This window comes from Ixodes scapularis, unplaced genomic scaffold (assembly GCF_016920785.2).
Source record: "Ixodes scapularis isolate PalLabHiFi unplaced genomic scaffold, ASM1692078v2 PGA_scaffold3__209_contigs__length_174095766, whole genome shotgun sequence".
In the NCBI taxonomy this organism is placed as follows: Eukaryota; Metazoa; Arthropoda; class Arachnida; order Ixodida; family Ixodidae; genus Ixodes; species Ixodes scapularis.
Genome location: NW_024609868.1, coordinates 394,442 through 421,551, shown reverse-complemented (window position 1 = coordinate 421,551; position 27,110 = coordinate 394,442). Strand labels below are relative to the sequence as shown.

At 51.8% G+C, this 27,110-nt stretch overlaps 1 protein-coding gene across 2 annotated transcripts in view; it reads left to right on the top strand.

Moving 5' to 3' along the window:
- LOC8038628 (uncharacterized protein C05D11.1) overlaps positions 1-27,110 on the top strand; it is an 89,212-nt gene that overhangs the window by 29,591 nt on the left and 32,511 nt on the right. For both annotated transcript variants that reach the window (XM_029989669.3, XM_029989670.3), the window contains 4 exons: positions 17,238-17,348; positions 18,825-18,968; positions 23,742-23,918; positions 25,033-25,135. In XM_029989669.3, coding sequence (XP_029845529.2) covers positions 17,238-17,348; positions 18,825-18,968; positions 23,742-23,918; positions 25,033-25,135 — 535 coding nt within the window. The remainder of the gene's footprint in view (positions 1-17,237; positions 17,349-18,824; positions 18,969-23,741; positions 23,919-25,032; positions 25,136-27,110) is intronic.

Genomic DNA, 27,110 nt, shown 5'->3' with positions numbered 1-27,110 from the left:
GGGTGGTTGACTTCTGGAGTCTTCACCGGAAGACTCGCTGCACTTCCCAACAGGCATACCGGCGTATGGGACTAGTCCCATGCTGTCGCTGTAGCGCAACATGTCTCATTGAATTTCGCTCAGCTGCGATGCAGCGATGAGAGGCGCCGATTCAGGAAATACGTCGGTGACATCAGCGCAGTAAAACCTACCGGCGCACCCCAACTCGTTGCCGCTAACACTCCCATTCTCCTATTGCCGAGAGAACTTCCGGTTCCGGAAACGGTTTACGTCACGGCTTGTTTTGCGGTCAGTTGGAGAGAATGAAAAAGTCGATATTTCAATAATTTTTTGTGTAGAAGTTAATAAACAGAGACGAAAATGGATGCCTGTTTGGCATTCAGTGAACATTGACGGTTTAATGTAAAAGTTATCTGGAAAAAGTAAAAAGGTCATTTCATGGTCCCTTGAACAAAACGACTCGGAAGTGGGCAGCCGGTAAATGTGAGCCGTCTTTTCTCCCTCTACACGGGCAGTTTCACCATATTTCGGCCACAGCTACGCGTCGCAAAGAAAACCGTCGGTGTCGTATTGGTGATCACCCAGGGGCCGGTGTAGTTAGCTTCGTTAAAGGGGCACACCAAAATCAGTCTTTTTTTTACCGTCTTAAGGTGGGACTAGGCTACTGAAATATGTTTTTTTATTTATTTAGATACCTTGCTGAAAGTTGGCATGCATAGTATATATATCATTGGATGGTGATTTCAAATCTGCAGTGGAATTACAGATATCTCTTTTAGAACAAAAGATATGGCAAAATGTAAAATTCCAATAAGGTAGTTTCTTACAAATCGTTATGGTAATTTCACATAAAAAAATTTATATTTTAACAATATGCAGTGATTTCCAAGGGTTCATCATGTATCCTAGAGCTAATTGATTGTTTACAAAGCCATTTTGTCTACCAGTAATAAATCGTGGAATTTCAAAGCAAAAACTTGTCACTAAATAATCTATGTTTCAGCTAATTACTTTTTATTTACTGATCCTAGATGAAAAAGAAAAGCTTTAGGATACACCTCAGTTGTTACTGAAAACAATGATACCAAGCTTACTGAAATCCGCCCATGCAAACATTATGAAAACTTCCATAAGGCAATGGCTCTGGACAAAAAAGACAAAGGTAAGAAAATCGCACTTGAAGTTTTCCGATGTTGGCACTTTTATATATTAAGTCTAAAGAAAAAAGAAAAGCTTTAGGGTGCAGTTCAGTTGTTACTGAAAACAAAAACACCAAGCTTATTGCAATCGGCTTATGGAGACATAATCAAAACATCCGTAGAAAAATGGCACCTGACAAAAAACAAAACACGAAACCACGAAACTAGTTCAGTAGTCTCCGATGTGTGCACACGGTCATAGCAGTCCTGGGCTATAGTCCTGGGTCCTGGCAGGCTTGTTTCTCTTGGCCATCCTCTTCTTGACCTTTTCACTTTCAGAGTGAGCCTTGTTGGCCTTGCGAAGCCTCCGCCTGTCCTTCTCAAGACTCCTGCGAATCAGGCAGCTACCTGTACTGTAGCCAAGCTGTGCTGCTACAGCCTTTCTCGTCTTTGCCATTCCCTTGTTGAAGCGTGACACGGCCTCAGCGACAGCCCTCTGTTCTTAGAGTTCTGGCCCCAGATCACAGAGTGTAGGCCCTCTATGGCATTCTGCGTCGTGCCATCACTGCAGCGGTTCAGAAGTGGCCAGTTGCCCAGCATCCTCTTACTGACCTTTTCACTCTCAGAGTGGGCCTTGCTGGCCTTGCGAAGCCTCCGCCTATCCTTCTCAAGACTCCTGCGAATCAGGCAGCTACCTGTGCTGTAGCGAAGCTGTGCTGCTACAGCCTTGTTCGTCTTTGCCATTCCCTGGTTGAAGCGTGACACGGCTTCAGCGACAGCCCTCTGTTCTTAGAGTTCTGGCCCCAGATCACAGAGTGTAGGCCCTCTATGGCATTCTGCGTCGTGCCATCGCTGCAGCGCTTCAGGAGTGCCCGGTTGCCCAGCATCCTCTTCTTGACCTTTTCACTCTCAGAGTGAGACTTGTTGGCCTTGCGAAGCCTCCACCTGTCCTTCTCGAAGATTCCTGCGAATCAGGCAGCTACCTGTGCTGTAGCCAAGCTGTGCTGCTACAGCCTTGTTCGTCTTTGCCATTCCCTGGTTGAAGCGTGACACGGCTTCAGCGACAGCCCTCTGTTCTTAGAGTTCTGGCCCCAGATCACAGAGTGTAGGCCCTCTATGGCATTCTGCGTCGTGCCATCGCTGCAGCGCTTCAGGAGTGCCGGTTGCCCAGCATCCTCTTCTTGACCTTTTCACTCTCAGAGTGAGACTTGTTGGCCTTGCGAAGCCTCCACCTGTCCTTCTCGAAGATTCCTGCGAATCAGGCAGCTACCTGTGCTGTAGCCAAGCTGTGCTGCTACAGCCTTGCTCGTCTTTGCCATTCCCTGGTTGAAGCGTGACACGGCTTCAGCGACAGCCCTCTGTTCTTAGAGTTCTGGCCCCAGATCACAGAGTGTAGGCCCTCTATGGCATTCTGCGTCGTGCCATCACTGCAGCGCTTCAGGAGTGCCCGGTTGCCTGGCCATCCTCTTCTTGACCTTTTCACTCTCAGAGTAAGCCTTGTTGGCTTTGCGAAGCCTCCGCCTGTCCTTCTCGAGATTCCTGCGAATGAGGCAGCTACCTGTGCTGTAGCCAAGCTGTGCTGCTACAGCCTTGCTCGTCTTTGCCATTCCCTGGTTGAAGCGTGACACGGCCTCAGCGACAGCCCTCTGTTCTTAGAGTTCTGGCCCCAGATCACAGAGTGTAGGCCGTCTATGGCATTCTGCGTCGTGCCATCACTGCAGCGCTTCAGGAGTGCCCGGTTGCCCAGCATCCTCTTCTTGACCTTTTAACTCTCAGAGTGAGACTTGTTGGCCTTGCGAAGCCTCCGCCTGTTCTTCTTGAGATTCCTGCGAATCAGGCAGCTACCTGTGCTGTAGCCAAGCTGTGCTGCTACAGCCTTGCTCGTCTTTGCCATTCCGTGGTTGAAGCGTGACACGGCTTCAGCGACAGCCCTCTGTTTTTGGAGTTCTGGCCCCAGATCACAGAGTGTAGGCAATCTATGGCATTCTGCGTCGTGCCATCACTGCAGCGCTTCAAGGGTGCCCGGTTGCCCGGCCATCCTCTTCTTGACGTTTTCACTCTCAGAGTGAGACTTGTTGGCCTTGCGAAGCCTCCGCCTGTTCTTCTCGAGATTCCTGCGAATCAGGCAGCTACCTGTGCTGTAGCCAAGCTGTGCTGCTACAGCCTTGCTCGTCTTTGCCATTCCCTGGTTGAAGCGTGACACGGCTTCAGCGACAGCCCTCTGTTCTTAGAGTTCTGGCCCCAGATCACAGAGTGTAGGCCCTCTATGGCATTCTGTGTCGTGCCATCACTGCAGCGCTTCAGGAGTGCCTGGTTGCCCAGCATCCTCTTCTTGACCTTTTCACTCTCAGAGTGAGACTTGTTGGCCTTGCGAAGCCTCCGCCTGTTCTACTCGAGATTCCTGTGAATCAGGCAGCTACCTGTGCTGTAGCCAAGCTGTGCTGCTACAGCCTTGCTCGTCTTTGCCATTCCCTGGTTGAAGCGTGACACGGCTTCAGCGACAGCCCTCTGTTCTTAGAGTTCTGGCCCCAGATCACAGTGTAGGCCCTCTATGGCATTCTGCGTGGTGCCATCACTGCAGCGCTTCAGGAGTGCCCGGTTGCCTGGCCATCCTCTTCTTGACCTTTTCACTCTCAGAGTAAGCCTTGTTGGCTTTGCGAAGCCTCCGCCTGTCCTTCTCGAAATTCCTGCGAATGAGGCAGCTACCTGTGCTATAGCCAAGCTGTGCTGCTACAGCCTTGCTCGTCTTTGCCATTCCCTGGTTGAAGCGTGACACGGCCTCAGCGACAGCCCTCTGTTCTTAGAGTTCTGGCCCCAGATCACAGAGTGTAGGCCCTCTATGGCATTCTGCGTCGTGCCATCACTGCAGCGCTTCAGGAGTGCCCAGTTGCCCAGCATCCTCTTCTTGACCTTTTCACTCTCAGAGTGAGACTTGTTGGCCTTGCGAAGCCTCCGCCTGTTCTTCTCGAGATTCCTGCGAATCAGGCAGCTACCTGTGCTGTAGCCAAGCTGTGCTGCTACAGCCTTGCTCGTCTTTGCCATTCCCTGGTTGAAGCGTGACACGGCTTCAGCGACAGCCCTCTGTTCTTAGAGTTCTGGCCCCAGATCACAGAGTGTAGGCCCTCTGTGGCATTCTGCGTGGTGCCATCACTGCAGCGCTTCAGGAGTGCCCGGTTGCCTGGCCATCCTCTTCTTGACCTTTTCACTCTCAGAGTAAGCCTTGTTGGCTTTGCGAAGCCTCCGCCTGTCCTTCTCGAGATTCCTGCGAATGAGGCAGCTACCTGTGCTGTAGCCAAGCTGTGCTGCTACAGCCTTGCTCGTCTTTGCCATTCCCTGGTTGAAGCGTGACACGGCCTCAGCGACAGCCCTCTGTTTTTAGAGTTCTGGCCCCAGATCACAGAGTGTAGGCCCTCTATGGCATTCTGCGTCGTGCCATCACTGCAGCGCTTCAGGAGTGCCCGGTTGCCCAGAATCCTCTTCTTGACCTTTTCACTCTCAGAGTGAGACTTGTTGGCCTTGCGAAGCCTCCGCCTGTTCTACTCGAGATTCCTGCGAATCAGGCAGCTACCTGTGCTGTAGCCAAGCTGTGCTGCTACAGCCTTGCTCGTCTTTGCCATTCCCTGGTTGAAGCGTGACACGGCTTCAGCGACAGCCCTCTGTTCTTAGAGTTCTGGCCCCAGATCAGAGTGTAGGCCCTCTATGGCATTCTGCGTCGTGCCATCACTGCAGCGCTTCAGGAGTGCCCGGTTGCCCAGCATCCTCTTCTTGACCTTTTCACTCTCAGAGTGAGACTTGTTGGCCTTGCGAAGCCTCCGCCTGTTCTTCTCGAGATTCCTGCGAATCAGGCAGCTACCTGTGCTGCAGCCGAGCTGTGCTGCTACAGCCTTGCTCGTCTTTGCCATTCCCTGGTTGAAGCGTGACACGGCTTCAGCGACAGCCCTCTGTTTTTGGAGTTCTGGCCCCAGATCACAGAGTGTAGGCAATCTATGGCATTCTGCGTCGTGCCATCACTGCAGCGCTTCAAGGGTGCCCGGTTGCCTGGCCATCCTCTTCTTGACCTTTTCACTCTCAGAGTGAGACTTGTTGGCCTTGCGAAGCCTCCGCCTGTTCTTCTCGAGATTCCTGCGAATCAGGCAGCTACCTGTGCTGTAGCCAAGCTGTGCTGCTACAGCCTTGCTCGTCTTTGCCATTCCCTGGTTGAAGCGTGACACGGCTTCAGCGACAGCCCTCTGTTCTTAGAGTTCTGGCCCCAGATCACAGAGTGTAGGCCCTCTATGGCATTCTGCGTCGTGCCATCACTGCAGCGCTTCAGGAGTGCCTGGTTGCCCAGCATCCTCTTCTTGACCTTTTCACTCTCAGAGTGAGACTTGTTGGCCTTGCGAAGCCTCCGCCTGTTCTACCCGAGATTCCTGCGAATCAGGCAGCTACCTGTGCTGTAGCCAAGCTGTGCTGCTACAGCCTTGCTCGTCTTTGCCATTCCCTGGTTGAAGCGTGACACGGCTTCAGCGACAGCCCTCTGTTCTTAGAGTTTTGGCCCCAGATCACAGAGTGTAGGCCCTCTATGGCATTCTGCGTGGTGCCATCACTGCAGCGCTTCAGGAGTGCCCGGTTGCCTGGCCATCCTCTTCTTGACCTTTTCACTCTCAGAGTAAGCCTTGTTGGCTTTGCGAAGCCTCCGCCTGTCCTTCTCGAGATTCCTGCGAATGAGGCAGCTACCTGTGCTGTAGCCAAGCTGTGCTGCTACAGCCTTGCTCGTCTTTGCCATTCCCTGGTTGAAGCGTGACACGGCTTCAGCGACAGCCCTCTGTTTTTGGAGTTCTGGCCCCAGATCACAGAGTGTAGGCAATCTATGGCATTCTGCGTCGTGCCATCAGTGCAGCGCTTCAGGGGTGCCCGGTTGCCTGGCCATCCTCTTCTTGACCTTTTCACTCTCAGAGTCAGCCTTGTTGGCCTTGCGAAGCCTCCGCCTGTTCTTCTCAAGATTCCTGCAAATCAGGCAGCTACCTGTGCTGTAGCCAAGCTGTGCTGCTACAGCCTTGCTCGTCTTTGCCATTCCCTGGTTGAAGCGTGACACGGCTTCAGCGACAGCCCTCTGTTCTTAGAGTTCTGGCCCCAGATCACGGAGTGTAGGCCCTCTACGGCATTCTGCGTCGTGCCATCACTGCAGCGCTTCAGGAGTGCCCGGTTGCCCAGCATCCTCTTCTTGACCTTTTCACTCTCAGAGTGAGACTTGTTGGCCTTGCGAAGCCTCCGCCTGTTCTTCTCGAGATTCCTGCGAATCAGGCAGCTACCTGTGCTGTAGCCAAGCTGTGCTGCTACAGCCTTGCTCGTCTTTGCCATTCCCTGGTTGAAGCGTGACACGGCTTCAGCGACAGCCCTCTGTTTTTGGAGTTCTGGCCCCAGATCACAGAGTGTAGGCCCTCTATGGCATTCTGCGTCGTGCCATCACTGCAGCGCTTCAGGAGTGCCCGGTTGCCCAGCATCCTCTTCTTGACCTTTTCACTCTCAGAATAAGCCTTGTTGGCTTTGCGAAGCCTCCGCCTGTCCTTCTCAAGATTCCTGCGAATGAGGCAGCTACCTGTGCTGTAGCCAAGCTGTGCTGCTACAGCCTTGCTCGTCTTTGCCATTCCCTGGTTGAAGCGTGACACGGCTTCAGCGACAGCCCTCTGTTCTTAGAGTTCTGGCCCCAGATCACAGAGTGTAGGCCCTCTATGGCATTCTGCGTCGTGCCATCACTGCAGCGCTTCAGGAGTGCCCAGTTGCCTGGCCATCCTCTTCTTGACCTTTTCACTCTCAGAGTAAGCCTTGTTGACTTTGCGAAGCCTCCGCCTGTCCTTCTCAAGATTCCTGCGAATGAGGCAGCTACCTGTGCTGTAGCCAAGCTGTGCTGCTACAGCCTTGCTCGTCTTTGCCATTCCGTGGTTGAAGCGTGACATGGCTTCAGCGACAGCCCTCTGTTCTTAGAGTTCTGGCCCCAGATCACAGAGTGTAGGCCCTCTATGGCATTCTGCGTCGTGCCATCACTGCAGCGCTTCAGGAGTGCCCGGTTGCCTGGCCATCCTCTTGACCTTTTCACTCTCAGAGTGAGCCTTGTTGGCCTTGCGAAGCCTCCGCCTGTTCTTCTCAAGATTCCTGCGAATCAGGCAGCTACCTGTGCTGTAGCCAAGCTGTGCTGCTACAGCCTTGCTCGTCTTTGCCATTCCCTGGTTGAAGCGTGACACGGCTTCAGCGACAGCCCGCTTTTCTTAGAGTTCTGGCCCCAGATCACAGAGTGTAGGCCCTCTATGGCATTCTGCGTCGTGCCATCACTGCAGCGCTTCAGGAGTGCCCGGTTGCCTGGCCATCCTCTTCTTGACCTTTTCACTCTCAGAGTGAGCCTTGTTGGCCTTGCGAAGCCTCCGCCTGTTCTTCTCAAGATTCCTGCGAATCAGGCAGCTACCTGTGCTGTAGCCAAGCTGTGCTGCTACAGCCTTGCTCGTCTTTGCCATTCCCTGGTTGAAGCGTGACACGGCTTCAGCGACAGCCCGCTTTTCTTAGAGTTCTGGCCCCAGATCACAGAGTGTAGGCCCTCTATGGCATTCTGCGTCGTGCCATCACTGCAGCGCTTCAGGAGTGCCCGGTTGCCTGGCCATCCTCTTCTTGACCTTTCCACTCTCAGAGTGAGCCTTGTTGGCCTTGCGAAGCCTCCGCCTGTTCTTCTCAAGATTCCTGCGAATCAGGCAGCTACCTGTGCTGTAGCCAAGCTGTGCTGCTACAGCCTTGCTCGTCTTTGCCATTCCCTGGTTGAAGCGTGACACGGCTTCAGCGACAGCCCGCTTTTCTTAGAGTTCTGGCCCCAGATCACAGAGTGTAGGCCCTCTATGGCATTCTGCGTCGTGCCATCACTGCAGCGCTTCAGGAGTGCCCGGTTGCCTGGCCATCCTCTTCTTGACCTTTCCACTCTCAGAGTGAGCCTTGTTGGCCTTGCGAAGCCTCCGCCTGTTCTTCTCAAGATTCCTGCGAATCAGGCAGCTACCTGTGCTGTAGCCAAGCTGTGCTGCTACAGCCTTGCTCGTCTTTGCCATTCCCTGGTTGAAGCGTGACACGGCTTCAGCGACAGCCCGCTTTTCTTAGAGTTCTGGCCCCAGATCACAGAGTGTAGGCCCTCTATGGCATTCTGCGTCGTGCCATCACTGCAGCGCTTCAGGAGTGCCCGGTTGCCTGGCCATCCTCTTCTTGACCTTTTCACTCTCAGAGTGAGCCTTGTTGGCCTTGCGAAGCCTCCGCCTGTTCTTCTCAAGATTCCTGCGAATCAGGCAGCTACCTGTGCTGTAGCCAAGCTGTGCTGCTACAGCCTTGCTTGTCTTTGCCATTCCCTGGTTGAAGCGTGACACGGCTTCAGCGACAGCCCTCTGTTCTTAGAGTTCTGGCCCCAGATCACAGAGTGTAGGCCCTCTATGGCATTCTGCGTCGTGCCCTGACTGCAGCGCTTCAGGGGTGCCCGGTCGCCCAGCCTCTCAAAGACTGGCTCCAGCGCAGTGCGAATGAAGCCTGGCAGTGGGTTCTTGTGTGGTGATGGCTCCTCGTGTTTGGTCAGTGCCCGGTTGTAGGAGCACCAGGAACTGTCCCCCTCGGGACAGTGGCTGTGGTCCGGGGCTTCATCTGTCGAGGTCATGTGCAACAAAGTTGCTTGCACTGCCTTTTCCATCCCTGGCACATCATGCTTGTGGCTCCTCAAGGCATACCCATAGTTGTTATTTTTTTTATCTTGTCCTGGGTGAGCTTTCCGTTTCCTCCGAGCGACTCTCCCTTCGCCTTCTTCTCCACCAGTGTACGGAGAGCTGCTCCCATCCGCTTGTGTTTGGGCAGTCTTTTTTCTCAATGTCGAGGTATCCACAGACGCTGCCCTGTGTCAGGGCATGGAAGGTGCGGCTGTCACCATCGGAAAGGGTGGTGGTGTAGCGCAGTCCATTCTTCGCCAGGGACCGCCTGAACAGAATGAGGGCTGCCTCGGTTTCCATACGTCCTGCGTTGCAGTCAATGTTCTTCATGCACTTGTGGTTGATCACCCAGTCCCCATAGCTGTCGTCGTCTGGGTCGGGTGCACCCTGGCAGCCACGGCAGTACTTTGAGAGGACAACGTGGTCCAGCACCAGGCCAGTGTAAAGCTGGAGGATGCACCCCGCTGCGATGTTAAAGTTGTGTCCGCGCATCTTCCATGTGCCGTCAAAACTTATATCCATGTTTCCGGGAGGATTGAGGAGGCTCTCGTAGACGTCCTTCACCACCTCAACACTCGCTGCTTCTGTGGCTGTTGCTGCTGCTTGGCAAGCCTGTACCATGGTGTCCATGTGTCCCCTGAACGTCTTATGGTGAAGCCTTTGGTGGGAGAGGTTCAAGGTTGCACAGAAGTCTGCAAGCGCAGCCGCCCCCTTTCCTGTGCTCTGTATTCCCTTCATCGCCCTCAAGTTGATTTCTAAGGGCGTAATCTTGGCTTCCCTGGCAACTCGTGGAGAAGAAAATCGACTCTCAGCGAAATTGCAGCTCGAACACGTGAGGACCAACTTCACTGCCAGGCCGTACTGCCTCTCTTCGCACTTTGAAAGTCCTACGGTAGCCATTCCGCACTTGCCACAGGCCGTGGACGCAAAGAGTTCTTGTAGCACTTTTATGTCCACGATGACGTACTCCGTGCCGCGGTCGGTGTCGTCACTCTCCATGCAGACGTCGAGGAGCTCAAACTTCCGTGAAGTCGCCCACTGATCTGCCAACGAAGCCTTTCTGTTGTCCGCACGTTGTTCGCGCCCCACGCACTCCTCCTCCGTGTAGAACGCAGTGTCGATTCGATCTCTAGACGAACTTGGTCCAGCCACGTCCACGAGCGGAAAAGCGGCTTGAGGCATCGGCGAAGTCGACGGTGTTGTTCTCCTCCATGCGGAGGTCTTCTTGTTCCAGGCACGTCTCCTTTTTGTGTTTAGTCTCTGCGTGTTGGCCTTTAAACGGGCGTCCCCAGCCATCGGAACTCCAAGCGAACTCGAAGCGCACACAACGAAACAAAGAAAAACGACGCAGGAGGGCAAATATATACGAAAAGGGAAAGCTAAACAAAGTGGAGGTATCAGAATATTTACATTAACGATGCGAAGAAGACTGGGAACATACAAAAACACTAGGAGGCACAAGGAAAATACTGAAAATATTGATATAGAAAGTGGAGAAATGCGAATGCAGCGTGCGTCTCGAACGGCGAAGTGAGCGAAAACAGACAACACGGGAGCCCGCGGAGCGACCGGGATGACGCGCCGGGGAAGCCAGGAGAGGAGGCGCTCGTTTCGGCCAATGAGAGCGCTGCGCCTCGGAGAAGCACGCGCTTTGCCCAATCAGCGTCTTTCCTAGCGCTGGTGACGGCCTTTTGTACGGCATCGATGACGTCGCGGCCTTGAGGGGTACACTGCTTTGGAGCGCGGGAAACCAGCTTTCAAACAAGACCAAGATGGCTCCGACCGGTTGACCCGTTGCAGTGCTCCGACGCCTTGAAGTTTGTTCAAATTTTTAGAGTTTAGGCTTGAAGTCAGGTCTGTCAACGCTTACAAATTGTCATTAGTTTCATATTTAGAGATCGAATTGAGCATTTATATTTTGTGAGGACATACTCTGGACTATATAGACCTCAAAATCATGAACTTTGAAAAAAGGCATTTTTCGCAATTTTTTGATAATTTAAAGGGACAATGAAGGCAATTTCGGAGATCTTTTTGGCGATTGAACTGGGTTCCAGGCACGTCTCGGGCCACGTTGCCCAAATTTCAGCCGAAACCGGCGCTTGTGTGCCGCGCAAATCAATTAAACAGTCGCGGTAATAATCGTACCGGGATCGACTGGGGCGACGCCCCAGGAGTTGCGGGAGAAGCCAGGAGAAGCGGAGCTCACGTGACCGATGCGGGGCCAAGGAGCGCGACGTCACAAGAGACGCGTCAGCGATTGGTCGAAACGAGAAACCTGCCTTCAGTCACGTTTTGGTTCGCGATTTTTAAAAATACTGTTCTAATATCCGCTTGAATAACCATCAAAAGTATAAAGTCGGATCGGAAATGATTACTAAACCGTTAATAAAGCCACATCATTGTTTTTTTCATTGCTACGCTGGACGCGAAACCGGCAACGAGCAACTATGGGCCAACAAAATAAAATTAAAAAAGAACACGGTACTCGAAAGATTTTGCAAAATGGTAGCTGTAGATGGCTGTTCTAACGGTCGACTGAAGACCAGTATTCGCTCGGGCGACGCTAGTTTTCACGTGTGGGTTGCTGTTCGTGTTCTTTGACGACGAAAAGAGGACGTCCGCGGAGAAACCGGATCCCGGAACGGCGGGATCGCTGCCGCTTTCCCCTCAGCATCTCCCCCGCGTCCGTCCTTCGGCATGCGGGCCGCTCGTTGCCGGCTGGGCGGTCTCCGTCGGGTGATGGCAGAGGCCGCCACACACGTACTCCCGTTCCGTTGGTGTTCGGTCACTGAACGGAAGCTCGAACTCGCTCGCGAGAGCGGCATTCGTCCATGTTGACAGAGTCGGCGCAACGACCGCGCCACCGCGCTGCTATAACCCACCGCGGTAACCAGAGTCTCGATTTCCTAAATACTACCGATACCGACTATTCACACCTGACGTCACTCCCTACGTCACCTCCGTTTTCGGAGGCCCAGAAACGAGACTGGAGATGTTCAGTTTCGGTTTCTTTACTTCTTTCGTAGGCACAGAAATACGCGTCATAAATGCCTACAAAAAATTGGGCGGCATGCTATGTTCCCAAGAAGGATTAAAACACCATTTAAAAAAATAAAATAAAATCGTCTTCATTGTCCCTTTAAGACCCGCGTCCCCCCTTAAACGCCTCAAGATGGTGTCGTATAAACAAAACAAAAATTGCGGCGCAAAAAGAAAATTTTTAGCTCGCAAACGAGCTTTGTATAAAAGCACTCCCTCTTCTCCTACCAGACACCTCCTCGGAAATGTTTTTCTGATCACGTGCCGCGACGTCGTCTACCTCTCAATATGCAGAAATTTTGAGGTTGCAAAAGTTGCTTTTTTATAACATTTACTAATGGCACGCGCGAAATACATTTTGTACGAATATGACTCGCGCAGGACGACGCTGGTCTTGAAATGTAAAAAGGAAATTCTGGAAGTGGCTTCTTTGCGACGACATCTCCCGTCGTCTCTTTGCCGTCTTTGCTTCCATCTCTCAAAATGGTGGCTCCTGATGGTCGTACCGCGTGAGAGTGCGACGTTGGTGGTGGCTCGGTAGATGGGGCGTCGTTTTCGGTACCGGACGACCTTTAGAACCTTGTAAAGGAATGAGTCGAACGTCGGCGGAGGTAGAGTCCGGTCCCGTACGAGACGCCCGATCGAGTGCCGGAAGATCCCGACGAGGACGTCTTCGCAACTTTCACCTGCTTCGAGTTTGTGGCGCCTCGACGCCACGGACCGGTAGAGTTGCACTTTCGCGTAGAGTGGCACTTTCGGATGTGCCAGTGCCGTCCTCGACGCAGCGCCGACCTCTCACCTCGAGTAGAGTCTGCCGCACCTTCGATTGAAACCGCCTTCGAAAGACGCATAGAGCAGTCTCGAGTTGTCCGCTTACGCAAGCGTTGCCGTCGCGAAATTTAAGAGCCCGATGGACGACGACACTTCCGCTTGGAGGGCGGCAGAAAAAAATAGTCCGAAGCGCCGGACCACTCTCAATGTCACCGAGGAACGCGGAAATTCCACTTTCTGAAAATATTTTTTTTTCCGCAATAACATTCTTTCCAGGCTGCAGATTTTGAGGTTGATGCGCAAGTATCCTGTGCAATCATGCGGTAAATTATTTAAAAAAAAGGCTTTTGGGGTTAAGAATAGTTATCGCAAAATTAACTTTGTTCGTCGAAAGAAACCTACGGTTCTAATTAGAAACCTGACGAGCGTCGTCGAGAGCCAATAGACCTCCAAGTTTTCAAAAGACTCTTGAGCGTGTGGGAAGCATGTGCGAAAGTTCCTGCTATCCAAGTGAAGATCTGAGGAATAAGATAACCTCGCCTCGAAGAAAAAACAAAGCATGCTCTCCAGACCTTTCTAATATTTCACTTTTCATTTATTTGACTCCTAAAGTATTTACGCTCGCCAAGGTTTTTATTTGAACACGACCAATGAGGGCCCGGCTACCCTGAACGCAATTTGCGGCGGTTTCTTCACGCCGATGGAGAACTGGCCGGTTTGAGTCGCACTCGCTGTCGTCTTCGTGGTCACGTGCCATTCTCCATGGTTTAGACACATGCCCCAAATAGAATCAAAGTCGTGGGCCATCTAAGGCATGCACTCAATATTAAAAACAGAAAAAATATGATAGCTATTTCTTGTGGCTCTTAAGAAGCTGCAAATACCCTGAATAAAAAAAAAAGTTGCATAGAGAACCGGAAGCACTTTGTGCATTCTCTTTGTAACTCTCAACATGTCGTCGTATCGCGGGAGTCGCGGGCTGGATGGTTGAATGAAAGTGGACGACTGGCGTGGGACCTCTACTTCAGAACCGTTGTTCGCAGTACCGGCAAATCTGTCGAGCTTCCAAAGAGAAATCGTTTACCGATTAAAACAATTGGGATTTATTCCGTACGACACGCCCGACCACCTGGCTGGCTTACGCAAAGACGGCGCCGGGTCGTTGCTCCTTCCCGTGGCTGAAGGCATCGCTCATCTTACAAACACAAATTGGGAAGAGCCTAAAAAAATGCGCAAATGTCAAGCATGAAGGGCTTGAGACATGCGTTTTTCGTCTGCTTTGCTTAGCCAGGAAAATGAAGGGAAAAAAGAAAACATGGTCGGATGTAACCACGTGACTTCCTGCAAGTCTCTCTACATTTCTTCCCAGTCCAGTTTCGGTTTCGAGCAGTTTTGCTTTTTGACTTTATTAAAAATATATGTGACGCTGTAGGGAAATCTTGATTGGGTAGTGTTCTGACTCCATATTACATTGTCTAACAAAGAGAGAAATTGTGGGGTGGTAGTGTCATTTCAAACGCCCAAGGGGGCTTCACATAAGTCAAAATTGAACTAGAAAATTATACGATATAAAATATACCATGACTGATTTCGTGGTTTTGAACTATCTTCAGCAAGATTTTAACTGGAACTTTGTGTTTAGTTTCACTGTATAGAAAGTGAGTTGCACGAATGTAATTAAAAACTTATCCTAAATGCTACATAGTACCTCAGTAAATAGGCCCTTTGACTAATGCTGCACCAATCTTCTTTCTGCGAGATGCGTACCGTAAAATACCGCGGAAGTGCCCACTCCTTTGAAGCGCCCACTATTAGCATTTCCCAAACTTGGGAATTGTGCACACGACGCGTTAGCGCCCCATTTGACCGGACAAGCGCCCATGTCTACATTACCCTAGTTTCCAGTGAAGTCAGGCTGGGCACTTGAGACAAAAATTGTTGCCGGTGTTTGGTGAAGCAGCCTCTATGTGTCGGATGCATTCATCGGTCGGTGTTTGTAAGAAGCACGTGGCCAGATTTTCTGCGCAGCTGTAGACTTAGCAAGGTAGGTCCGACGAGGGTTTGTTTGGCTGCAGCTGGCCCAACCAGCAGAGTCGGAAAGGGCCGGACAAAAAGTCAAAGAACCTGGAAATAAAAGATACAAAAATAAAACAGTTTAAAGCAATAGTATAGGATTGGTCGACCATATTAAATTGTTAGAATTTAGTTTTTCTCGCAAATAAACAAACATTCACATTAAGGCTGCTAAGCGAGGGTGGAGCTATTTGGTGGCGCTCATCTATTATTATATCGTATACAGGGTGTTTCTTTAAGACTGGAAATATTCTAAACAAACGGGACACTGGGAACAAAGATATTGCCGAGAAACCAGTCGAGTAAAATGTCTTTATAATCGAAAAGACCTGAAAAAAAAAAAAATGACCGCATCTCCACGTAGTGAATGATGTTGATTGGGGCGAAGCTCTGGTGGTGCTTCTGTGCATAGACGCTGAGCCGCAGCGTGCCGAGCCTTTCGTTCGTTTTCATTCATGACAGAAAGAGAATGTGGGCTATGGAACGTGCTTATATACGCATTTGAGCATTTGACCGCAGTGCCCTCTCGTCTATAAACATTGAGCCAATGCATGGAAACTTTAACGCGATTATATACGCACTTGACCGCAGCGCCCTCTCCTGTATAGACGTTGAGCGGCTACATGCAACGTTTCATCCATGACATCCCCAGCTCTTCAGTTACTTCCACACCTCAGAGCCCCCTACTCGTCCCGCAGTCGTGGCCGAGTGGTTAAGGCGATGGACTAGAAACCCATTGGGGTCTCTCCGGACAGGTTCGAATCCTGTCGACTGCGAAAACATTTTTTTTCATCATTTTTTTTTCCTACACGAGCACGTGAGCTCACGAGCACCAGCGAGATTGATGTGAGCACGGACGCCGGATGGACAAGGCTCAACCCTAAGGAGCTTTGCCCCTAAACAAAAAATGACTACCGTAATGTCCCGAGAGGTCGCCCACCTAAAATCGGGTGAAAATGAGGAGCGGGCTACCTTTTGCTGCACAACCGAGAAAAGTTGAAAAAACGCTATTTTTAGGTCACGTTTTCTCGCCAAACTTGTTATCGCGGCGAAGGACACTGAAGCAAAGGGGATTGTACTTCCCGGTTAGCAATGTTGGCTTATATACCGCCGTAGCTACCTGGCCGCATTTACTCCGAGGTCGTCATTACTAGGACCGTTTTGGTGTTTAAGAGAAAAAAAGCGAGTCGAGCTAAAAATAGGGGGTGGGGCATCTCGAGATATTACGGTACATAAAAAACTGAGAAATTTGGCGCGCTTTTCTGGAAATTGCCGGTCAAAGGGTTCACACGCCCGATTAGACCGAGATCGCAGCCGACCTCATTTCTCGTGCAAGCAATCGCGCAGCGTTCGTACGTGCGTTGAGGAGGGGGTTCGCCACAGCGTGCCGGGGGCCGCTTGGCATTGCCTCGCTGGTTGCCGACCCCCGCTCTACGCCAGTCCACGACATCCCGTCAGAGTTTGATGTGAGAACCGTGTGTTGCGTGGCCGCAGCATGTTGCGTCTGGATGTGGTTTTCCGCGACGTACAGCCTTTTAACGAGTTTGTGGCAACCAGAATCCTCCGAGAACGGACAAGAATGGGGTTTCGAAGATATGACGGGGTCGGAAGGTGAGGAGGGCTGGGGTCGGTCAACTCCTCCCAGGTGCTAAAGAGGCCGTACATCTGCCACGTTGGCTCCCGGAGACCAGTGCAGAACACGCACAGAGTGCTGGGTCAGCATACAGCTGGGACTCCAGTTCGTTTGGCCGCACGCCGACTATTTACGCGTGTTCCTAATTTTGTTAAAAGGGAGTCTATGCCGTGCCCGTAAGAAACAAAATTATGCAAGCTCGACCATGCTGACGAGGACTGGTAAGCGCAGAGTGTGCGATAGGCCTTCCAGGGAAGAAGAGAGGGGCGTCTGAACAGCATTGCCTACTGAAGATTCGCTTCCCTTTCCAGCGCGCTGTGAGATGGTGCTGCATGACAGGAAAGGCCACAAAGCGAAAACGCTCGTTCGTGCGAATGAGCTCGCTTTTGTGTTGTCCGTACCACCGACCCTGCGTGGCTCGGTCGGCAAAGGCTCACGATTTCGAGGTGGCGAGTCGGCGAGTCGAAATCCTGCCAGGGGACTGAAGTCTTTTTACGTGCTTTCCTATGGGCGTAATTCTTTTCCCTGTCGGTTGTTCTCTACAGCCGGCCATCACAGCCACACGATACGGAATGCCACGAAAATCGGCTGATAAAATACATTCCGCGTTAAATTTGGAAGGTGCTACGATGTACAGCAGGCGAGGTATTGTAGGTTGTGAACAGGATTTATTTAATATAGGCAGCACCAACTTTGGGCACAGAATGTACGATTCCAAAGTGTCGTTGCTCGTGTCGCTTCGATGGTGCAGCAGAAGGAATTTGCAAAGCTGAGCTAAAGGGATGTCTCTTAGCGAGCGAGGAGGAATCCCTCTGCCGCCCGAGGGAAAATTGGCCGCTCTTCCGAGCGGTAATGGAAACCTTCCTTCGGGCATCCCAGCTCCGGATCCGGGCGTGCCAGATTCCCACCTTCGAGGCCCTCCTGGGATGCAGCAAGCAGTTTTGGGTGGACCTCCTGAAGAAGTATGTGCTCCAGAACAAGGCTGTCTGCGTGAGTGGAGGCCTCCTCACGCTCGTCTCCGTGCGTCCTACCGATAGCTTTGTGCCCGGGTCACTCTGGGCTCCTAGATTTGGAAGTGTTGATGAGCGTGTGCCCTGCTTCAGGGCCTTCTCTGCCCTCTGTTATCATTACGCAGAAAGTAAGGGAAAACAAAACGACCCGTTACGTCAGCAAAATAGCCATCAATGCCGGTGCTAGGTCAAATGTGAACCCTTTGTTGGCTTTTAAGGTGGTTTAGTTTCTGAAGCGTAAAATGACTGGTTTCGAAATTTCCTAACCGCAAACTGTTTAGTGGGTCGAAAGAAAACTAGCCCACGGGAATAAGAAGCCTCTTTTCCGGTACGAAATTTTGAAACTCTGAGCGGACTATTTATCTTATCTCCTGCGAAAGCTCTCTGCCTTTTCCCCGAGATGCATCCGCAGTGCCAAAGCGTGTCGGCTGAATTGAGCTCACGTCTGTGCGCGTTGGCGATCGATCCGTCGGCGAATGTTCCGATTTGTGTTCTTGGCCAACGATTGCCGCGACAGAAATTCTAACCCAATTCTAACAGTCTCCGCAGACACGCCCGGTCTACTATAGTTGTGCGAGCGAAGCGCAAGCACACCGCTCCGAACGATGCCTGCACTGCAGAAGCGCGAGTGTTTGGCAGAGACGTTCGAAACCTGCAGCTTGGCCTTATAGCCCCCCTTACACCCGCTTCACTGGCACCCCATTACGGTTTCATCCGCAATGTCTCGACCCCACGGGGAGGAGACTTTGCGTCGCTTTAGTGCTGCGGTTCTCAACCATTGATGTTTCACAGACCTCTTGTGGATCGGCAGAGATGAACCTGTTAGTGGTGAGGGCAAGGGAAAGGCTTAATTACGAGAACAATATAATAAATGGATATAATAAGGGACAGTGAGAAGTAGACTTCTCTCATTGACATACACAACCTGAAAATTGGAACGCTACTCAACCTGAAAAGAGACCACTTTTAATGCCCGGCTTGGCCGAGGAGGCGGGGCTTGGAGGACCCCCCATTGCCTGTCTGGACCGGTCCGCGGACCCCCGTTTGAGAACCGCCACTTTGGTGCAGCGACGTGCAGACCGGGAGGGCCACGTATTACGGCTACATATTACGAAGTAGCCGTAATATGTAGAAAAAGGGAGGGAAATTTTGCTTTCGATTGCGTACGGCATTTCACCGGGTTGCGAAGGGTGCAGCGTACGGAATTGTTCGAAATCCGACCGTCATCGAAAAGGAAACGCAACAAATATTTTTAACCCATTAGGACCGTGCAGCCCCGGTAACTCCGGTCGTTATTTGTGCAGTGTTATCCGTTAGAATGCCACGCCGGTTAACCGCGAGAAGACAATGTTGCGGCCTCCACGGATGGGTAGATGTGCAGAAAAGGGCTTTTCTCTCCCACGGTTTGCCCGACGAGACGGCGGTACGGAAGGGGCGGTTTGGTGGATGCCCGCAGGTGATAGGGAAGCCGAGCCCGACGCTCCTGGCCCGGATGACGGAGAAGGAGGCCCAGCGGATCGAGCACCAGCGCGGCCTGCTCGGGGAGCGGGGCCTGCTGCAGCGGGGCCAGGCTCTCGACAGGGCCGTGGAGGCCAACGAGGTGGGCCCCTCCCAGGGACTAGGGAACCCGGCCTCGCTCAAGCGGGTTGGGCCGCAGCAAGCTCGCGGGAAAGAGCGGCGGATTCCGGCTTCCAGTTAGACGTCGTGGCGCCGCACAAAGTGGGGGAGGGGGGTGAAGGGTGCGCTAACGCTCCTTTCCCAGCCCCCTCCGCCGCATAGGAACAGGGTTGCCTACTAGGGTAGGAACTTGGTACGAGTACAATGATCGGGTAGGCACAAAGGCGTTTCACGGTTGTGAGCGTACGGCGGAGCATGTGTCGCATTCGATTATTCTTCCGGCAAAGTGACCGTGCGAGGGAATAAAGTTTTTTTTGTACATTCTCGAGTCCTTCGCCACGTGTTGCGTCGGGTACGATTCCAATAGAGAGCGCCACTCGTCGAAAACCTGTCTAGCGTTATCGTGCCTTCGTCGTATTTAACGGAGCGTCTAAAGGCACAACCCTGCTAGCGGACCGGCAGCCCGCAGCACACTGTTTGCCCGACGTCGGCCGCTGCACGGCCCGGTTTTGCCGGAGAATGACGAGATTTCTCTTCCAGCCAGCAAGTGGGTTGGTGGACGATTTGTGCTGTGCCGCGCCACAGAATTGAGCCAATTGCACGTGGTGCCTGCAGTCGCAATGATAGCGATGCCACGGCAATGCTCATCACCTTGCTGCCGGCACTTTCGTAAGGAGCATTGCTCGGCGAATCGGCACGTCTTCTTTCTGTGACCCCAAGCTCAGCCACACAAGGGCATACCTGCCAACTCTTCCGAATTTTGCGTCAAATGTATGAATTAGGACTACTTTTACGATTTTACAAATCTTGCTTCAAATGTTACAGAAAAACAAATTATATAAAAAATATATCTATATTTTTTTTTGTACAATTGTTGCTGGCGGTGTCTTGCACCGCCACAAGAGGGCGATAGGTACCTGCCATGGCAGCATCGTGGTTTTTACTATCCGTCTATCCGGCGGCCACAGATCCAAAACCAACCCAAAGCCTTTGTTCGTGTGTTCGGCGGCACACGTTGGTTCGGCGTGTTCAGACGTGGTTGGGGCCTCTCTGTTTCGACCAGTTTTGAGGCGAGAAGTGCAGCTTCTGTGTTTGTTGCACAGGTAGTCGTAGGATTCCCCTGGTCGCGGTGGCTTTGCGGCGCAATGGCAAACTCCAAACCTCAAAAGAGGTACTTTCAGGTGTTTCTGAAGTCCCACACGTCGGAATTCCCGTGCTTCGTGCCGTATAACAAGGGAGAGAAGTTTGGATTGTGTAGCACGTGCGCGTGAGATGTGGGCGTTTTGCACGGTGGCAAGGCTAACTTTAAGCTGCACGTCGCTTCGCTTAAACACCCCTTTCCCCCTCCCCCCTTGGCGGCCACGGGAGTTTTACAAATTTGAAAGTCCCCAGGTTGGCAAGTATGCAAGTGGAACAACAGCTCGTGGCACGCGCCGTTAGCCCAACACCAGGTCTGACCGAGATGGGTTTTACTGCGGAATGGCGAGATTTCTCCACCGTCATTAAAGTGGTCTATGCGCCATTTCTGCCAAAAAAAGTAAACCAACGAGAGGCGACGGCTGTACGACGTATCGATGCCGCTATGCGCTGCTACAACGAGCCGGACTCGCTTTCAGAACTAGAGTGACCGTGGCCATTGCCACGAGCTATCCCAGCCAATCTGGTGCCAAAAGCGTGCCATGTGTCCTGGCACTCCGCGAGTCGCTAGGACGCACCAAAGAGGTCGCCTGCTTACTACGCCGGTTCAGCTTCGATGGGGCTCGTGGCATCTGCACGACATTTCAGCCCTTTTTCAGCCCGTCTCCCATTGGCAAAGTGCACTCACCGTGGCATTGCTCAATTCATAAGCACGCAGACCACACTCCGTTTTACTGCAAGTGCAAACGAAGCCATACGCATGAGCGCGTGTCTTCATAGCGCAACTCCGCACTTCTATTTGATCAACTTGGCCTCGCCATTAGATCTTACCAACTTTGCCAAATCACAGAGCGCAGTAGGCTGATTACATTGATGGTTGTCACAAGATCATCGATGACACTTGCCACGGTTCGGGAAGCAAATGCAGAAAACAATATTGCCTTTCGACGCTGGTGGATGAAGAACCAAAATAAAACGACCCCAGGAAGAGCAGAAGCCGTAGGAAACTGCTGCCGAGAGACTGGCATGAAGAAACACGACGGCTGTTAGCTGACAGGGTCGATTCGCTTCTGGCAACGATGCGTCAGAGTGTTTCTCTCTATCGTCACATTCTCTGCGTTTTTACGATCTTCAAACTACGTTTTAGAAGTTCTACGGCGTCGTTAACGACGACGCTTTCAAACTGTGAATTACCGCCTTGACGTCACGTGTTGGCGTCGTCCGCGTTCAAGAGACAGGGAGGATACGCGTTGCAAGTGGCTCACGGCCAACGGTTTCCGGGAGAGAAGAGAGCCCGACACGGAGCCCCAGCAAGGTCCTCGCAGCCGGCGCTCGTGCGGGGCCCGTACGGACGTCTCGACGGCCGGCATTGCACGGCGACTGCAGCCTCGCGTCCCGCCAGGAGGTGAAGAGGGGGCACAATGTGGCCAGTCTTGAGCGCCCTCGTCCGTGGTCTCGAGAGAAAGGACGAGAAAGGGACCCATGAGAGAGTGGAAAAAGAAAGCGGACAGAAGAATAGTTTTGCAGCAACGAGGGAGTTGTACGAGCGCCCGTCGGCTTTCTTTTTATGCAATGCTCAATACTGGTGTATTTCTGCGCAGTAAGCTAGGAAAGAGCTAGGCGCGGATCTTGCGGACGATGGTTTCCCGCTTCTTGGCGTACAGTAAAACCTCGTTATAACAAAATGGGATATAACAAACTAATGGATATAACGAAGCAATCATAATTCCCCTTGCTTGCTAATAGTGGAAAGAAATGGACATTGGCTATAACAAACTAATGGTTATAACGAAATAATTACGATCGCACCTTTAACTTTGTTATAATGACGTTTTACCGTATATTAAAGGGACACTGACAGGGTGTTTATGCTCGCCGAGGTTTTTAGTTGTACGTGACATATGAGAGCCCAACTACCCAGAACACAATTTGCGACTCGAAATTCGGTTTCTTTCCGCCCGAAAACCGCCGACCAAGAACTGGCCGGTTCGAGTCTCGCTCACTCTCTTTTCCGTGGTCACGGGCCGTTTTCTAAGGTATCGATGCGACCACCAAATTTAATCAAAGTCGTTGGTCACTGAAGGCACACACTCAATATTAAAAATAGAAAAAATATGAAACCCATTTTTTTGTGGCTTCTAAAAAACTGCAAATACGTTGATTGAAAAAAAAGTTCCACAGACAACCGGAAGCATTCTGTGCGTGCGTCGTTTCGCGTATTGTGGGACTCGCGGGGACGGCGATGGCAGCGGACGACGGGCGTGGGACCTCTATTTCAGAACTGTTGTTCGCGGTACCGGCAAATTCTGTCTGCCTTTTAAAGAGAAATTTTGGACCGATCAAAAGAATTGGGATTCATCCCGTACGACACGCCCGACCACCAAGCCGATTTGCACGAAGACGTCGCCGAGCCGTTGCTCCCTTCTCGTGGCTGAAGACATCGCTCGTGCAAACGTCAAGCACGACGGGTCTACTTTGAGTTGAATATGCACGTGTACGGTTTCTTTACTAGGTGCGAATGTCCTCAAAGCGTGGTGCTTCCCGACTTCGACCTGGGAGTGCTTTTGCTGGAAGAAAATCGGCAGCAAACTTTCCAACTTAGTTTACCGGCTGAAATACTATAAAGGAAAGAGATCCCCTGGTAGAGAGATGGCCCAGTAGCTCAGTGGGAAAGACGTCCGCTTCACATGCGGTAGGACCGAGTTCGACCCCCTGTGAAACCTTTTTTTTTTTCAAACATTTTTTGACGTTTACATTTTTTTTTTACAGTTATCACTGAAGAAACAAACAATGTTGCGGACGACACGTCGCTGAATTAAATGGTATGGGATTTCCTTTTTGACACCTCCGAACTCGAATCACTTTCCACAAAATGCAAGGAGCATATAAATCAGGTAGCGTCCGCTTTCCGAGGTGCCCGTATATGTTCTACAGGAATTGCAGCCAGCCATTGGTCCCGATCCCGTCGATCTTTCGAAAACTCTGTCGCACAATGCCCTTTTTTTTTTCGGACGCAGGACATGTGAGCCAGCTCTTCACGCAACATCTTGGGTGTATTCTTTTCGGAGCCGATCGTGGAAATTCACCACGGGCACCCACTACTCATCTCCAACTCCTCAATGTACAAAACAACTCATCTTGGAGTACAGAACAACGAGCGGAACAAACATAACTGCAAACGAATCGCACGGCGAACAGTTCCCGTAAGCCGCATGTCGTCTGCTACGGAAAGGAGAAAAAAAAAAACAAAAAAACCGCACGGTTGGGTGTAGCCACGTGATTTCCGCCACTCACTCTCTTCTCTTCACTTCCCCGACCTCCGTCGGGTTTCGGTTTCGGTTTCGAGCAGTTGCGTCTTTTGGCTTTATTAAAAAAATACGCTACTCTGTTGCAAACTATTAATTGGGTAGTCCTCCGACACCATAATGAAGCGCCTGGCAAAAAATGAAAAAAAAATTGTGGTGGGTGTCAGTGTCCCTTTAAGGGCGTCGCCCGCTACACTGGCCCGTCGGGACCGCCCACTGGGACCGCCCCCGTCTATGCCTGGCCGCATGGAAGTGGCCGGAAGGCGCGGGACCTTTTGGCCTCAATGATTGCTCGGCCCCTACGTGCCTCGCAGAAAGAGCCCCCCAAGGAGATGATCCTGTCGATGCACGTGCCCCCGCTGTCGGACATCCGCTTCCACGGGCTCACCCGGGCCTGCAACCTGGATGGCTCTCCGGGCATCGGCAGCTTCTCTCTCCGGGACATTCCCTACCGCTTTGAGCTGGACCACGTCAAGAGCAACTTCGTCTCGGTGAGTTCGTCCGCGCCCGCACATCTGTTGCCCCCCAAGGGTCTCGCCGGGTCGCGGAGGCCGCCCCCGACCGTCGGGTTGCATCTCGGCGCCGGCCGTGGCGATCGAAGGCCATTTCGCGCAATGCCGCGTCGCGAGACGACGCTTGAAAGTGAAACTACGTCGACGACATTCCGAACGGCCATTCTTCGGGACAGATTCGAAGACGACCGACACCTCTAGAGTCGCTTCCTCGCCCGAGAGGGAACGGCATCGTTCGCCTTACGTGCTGCCGCCGTCTAGATAGAGGCCGACCCGCAAGAATGTTTCGTCCGCTTAGCCGGGTAACTTGATTGTAGCTGGGGTTCTTGATTCGAGGTAACCGGGCGTGCCCGGATCGTAACAACCCGGGGTGTTCGAAATGTCTGGGCCGTTTAAAATGAAATAATCCGACACATTTGGGTTTGAATAGCCTAGGGAATTCAAACGGGACCGCGGTTGTGTCTTCGCTTTAACGCGGATGCGTTACGTGCCTAGCACCTAAGCACATCCGGTTAGGCGCCGGCGACGGAAGTGGGCGGACTGACTGCCAGCCGACGCTGCGCTCATCTCCTCATAGGTCGGACACCGGTGCCGGCCGAACCTCTTCCCCGAGCGCCCCCGCGTCGCCCCCGGCAAGGTTAAAACGTCGGTTGTTGGGATGTACGGCAGCACTCTGCTTCCTGGGACGAGTGCGCTCCGGGCTTCCCCGGAGAAAGAGTGGCACGAGAGAAAAGGAAGCAGACTCACTCGGCCGCAACGGGTCGAGGTATAGTCGGGGTGTTTGGCGCTCTTTGCCACGACCCAACACCGAGGCTCCGCTCGGCGCTGCCGCATTCTAGTTGTTCCGTTTCCGTCCGTCTCGCGCTCCAACAGACTCCGAGAAGGTGGCATTTACGCCGAAACCGCGGCAGATGGCACGTACGAGCGAGAGGTCCCCGGAGTGTACACACCCTTGTCCCACCCGAGGACGCTTCGTGCCATTTCCCGTGTTACCCAGTTTCTTCTACACTGACGCGTGATGCTTTAGCGCCGCCCTTGCCACGCTAGGAGGGCAAAGGGGCGTCTTTCCTTACGTATTCCTCGTTTCTCCCAGCTCTCCGTGATCCTGAACACGAGCAGCGTCCATCAGGACCTTCGGATGCACCTTCCGCTGTACCTGGAGCTGTTGCTGGAGTCGCCGGTCAACACGCAGTCGGGTGAGTCCGCCCCGCCCCCACGCTGCGCCACGCACCTCTGGAGCACGAGACGAGCACCGCCAAGAGTCCCTGGCCTTGCACGCCGTACCATAGAGTTGGCAGAAGGAACCGACTCGCCCAAACGGGGCACCTCGAGCGACTGTCCGCAAGGTTTCAAGGTCTCGTGAAATATTTGTATACGCGACAAAACTGCTTTATAGTAAGAATGAAAATAGTGCAAAGTATGTCTTAAGTTTCTGCGAGCATAATGATCCTCCTCGTAGACACTGCACGAAATCGAGTGGCTTTTGCTTGACATTTTGTATCTCGTTTAACGCTAGAAGGAAATACCTAAAGCAATCGACTGCAAATGGCACTGTTTTGTGGGGTCCACAGTGAATAGTTTTAGTAAGCTTTTAGACAGCCTTCGACGGTTACCTTTCTTCACGAAAAGAAAGCTACGAGTACTCCAAATATGCGCTTGGGTCGTAATTGAAGCTTCCGACCTTGCCACACGGAGCGTGTTGTCAGAGGCGCAGTTTTTAACGGGAATACCAAACTTCGCCAGACCTGGCCCGGAGTTTGTTAAAAGGCATATGCGAAGGAAAAATACATTTTTTTAAACAGCCTAGTCGGGAGAAGGAAGTTGTAATATGAATTTACAGCGAAAAAGAAATATTTTTCGAGCTTTATTTCTGGTGCTATACGAATTTGTAGGTGGTGCCCGCGGACGCCGTGGAATGGTGGCTGCTATTTATCGCGTGACTGGCCGCTATTTGTCACATGGTGCATGCGCCCTTTCGGAAGGTTCCTCTGGTCTCTAAAAATTACTTACTCATCTTTGTTTGAAGTGGAACGAAAAAGGAAGATCAATAAGTAACTTTTAGAGCCCAAAGGAAGCTCCTGAAAAAGCTCAAGCAGACGTGAACGACCTGTGCACCGGTCAGGTGACGGCGGCGCGGAGCAGACGAACTTGTGCGCCCATGGCGGCGACGGCGCACCACGCTCATTGTGCGGCGGCGTAACTGAGGCGGCAGCGGCGGCACGTGACGGCAGACGGGTGTGCCACGTGACCCGCTGCATGAGGGCGCTAACTACAAATTTATTTTGCACCGTAAATATAGCTCTAAATGTTTTTTTTCTTCATTGTAAATTCATTATATAACATTCTTTTTCCATCTAGGCTGTTTAAAAAAATGTTTTTTTTTCCTTTGCATGTGTTCTTTAAAGAAATAAGTTATGTCACCAAAGTGAATCGAGTCGTAGTGCACGCAAAAGCTTTGGGTCAAGCCTTTCCAAGCGTACAATGTTTTTGTGTTCTACTATCTTTTATTCCTGTTTGCGGTACTTATTCTAGATATTATACGGTTGCGAGTACATAAAATATAGCAAAATTAGAAATTCTCACCGGCCGTTGGATGCGTGATCTTTTTTTAAATGACTGCATCGTAAAAGAACTGCTTTGTACGCCGCTTTGAAAATATTTTCTGTACTACCGTATTTACTCGCATAATGAACACACTTTTTTCCCGAAAAATGGACACATATTTGGGGGGGCATTCATTACACGGGGTAAAATGTTTGTATTTATACACTTTGAGCAAATGTCATATTAGGGGCCAATATGACACGGCAAGGTACTGTGGCAGGTCTCCATTGAAGAAGGCACACCCATGGCTGGTCGGGGGTGCGCCACAATAACCATGCTTTATAAATTGCTAACCTTTTTTGGACGCTTTCCGGGTGCCTTTTGCCGATGGAAAAGCGCCCTACGGAGCTCACGCAGCACGAAAAGCAACACAACCACAACCGTTCTTAGGCAATATATATTGCTAGTATCCGGCGGGCACGCTCAGGTATAATCCGCGACTACGTGTATAAGAACGTATCAAGTCTAATCCGCGACCGCCGAAGCCCGCTCGCATGGATCAAGTTTGGTTCACGGAGAGGCTACCAAGCACCCTCAGCCTACAACGCAGTGTGCACCTCGCTGTGC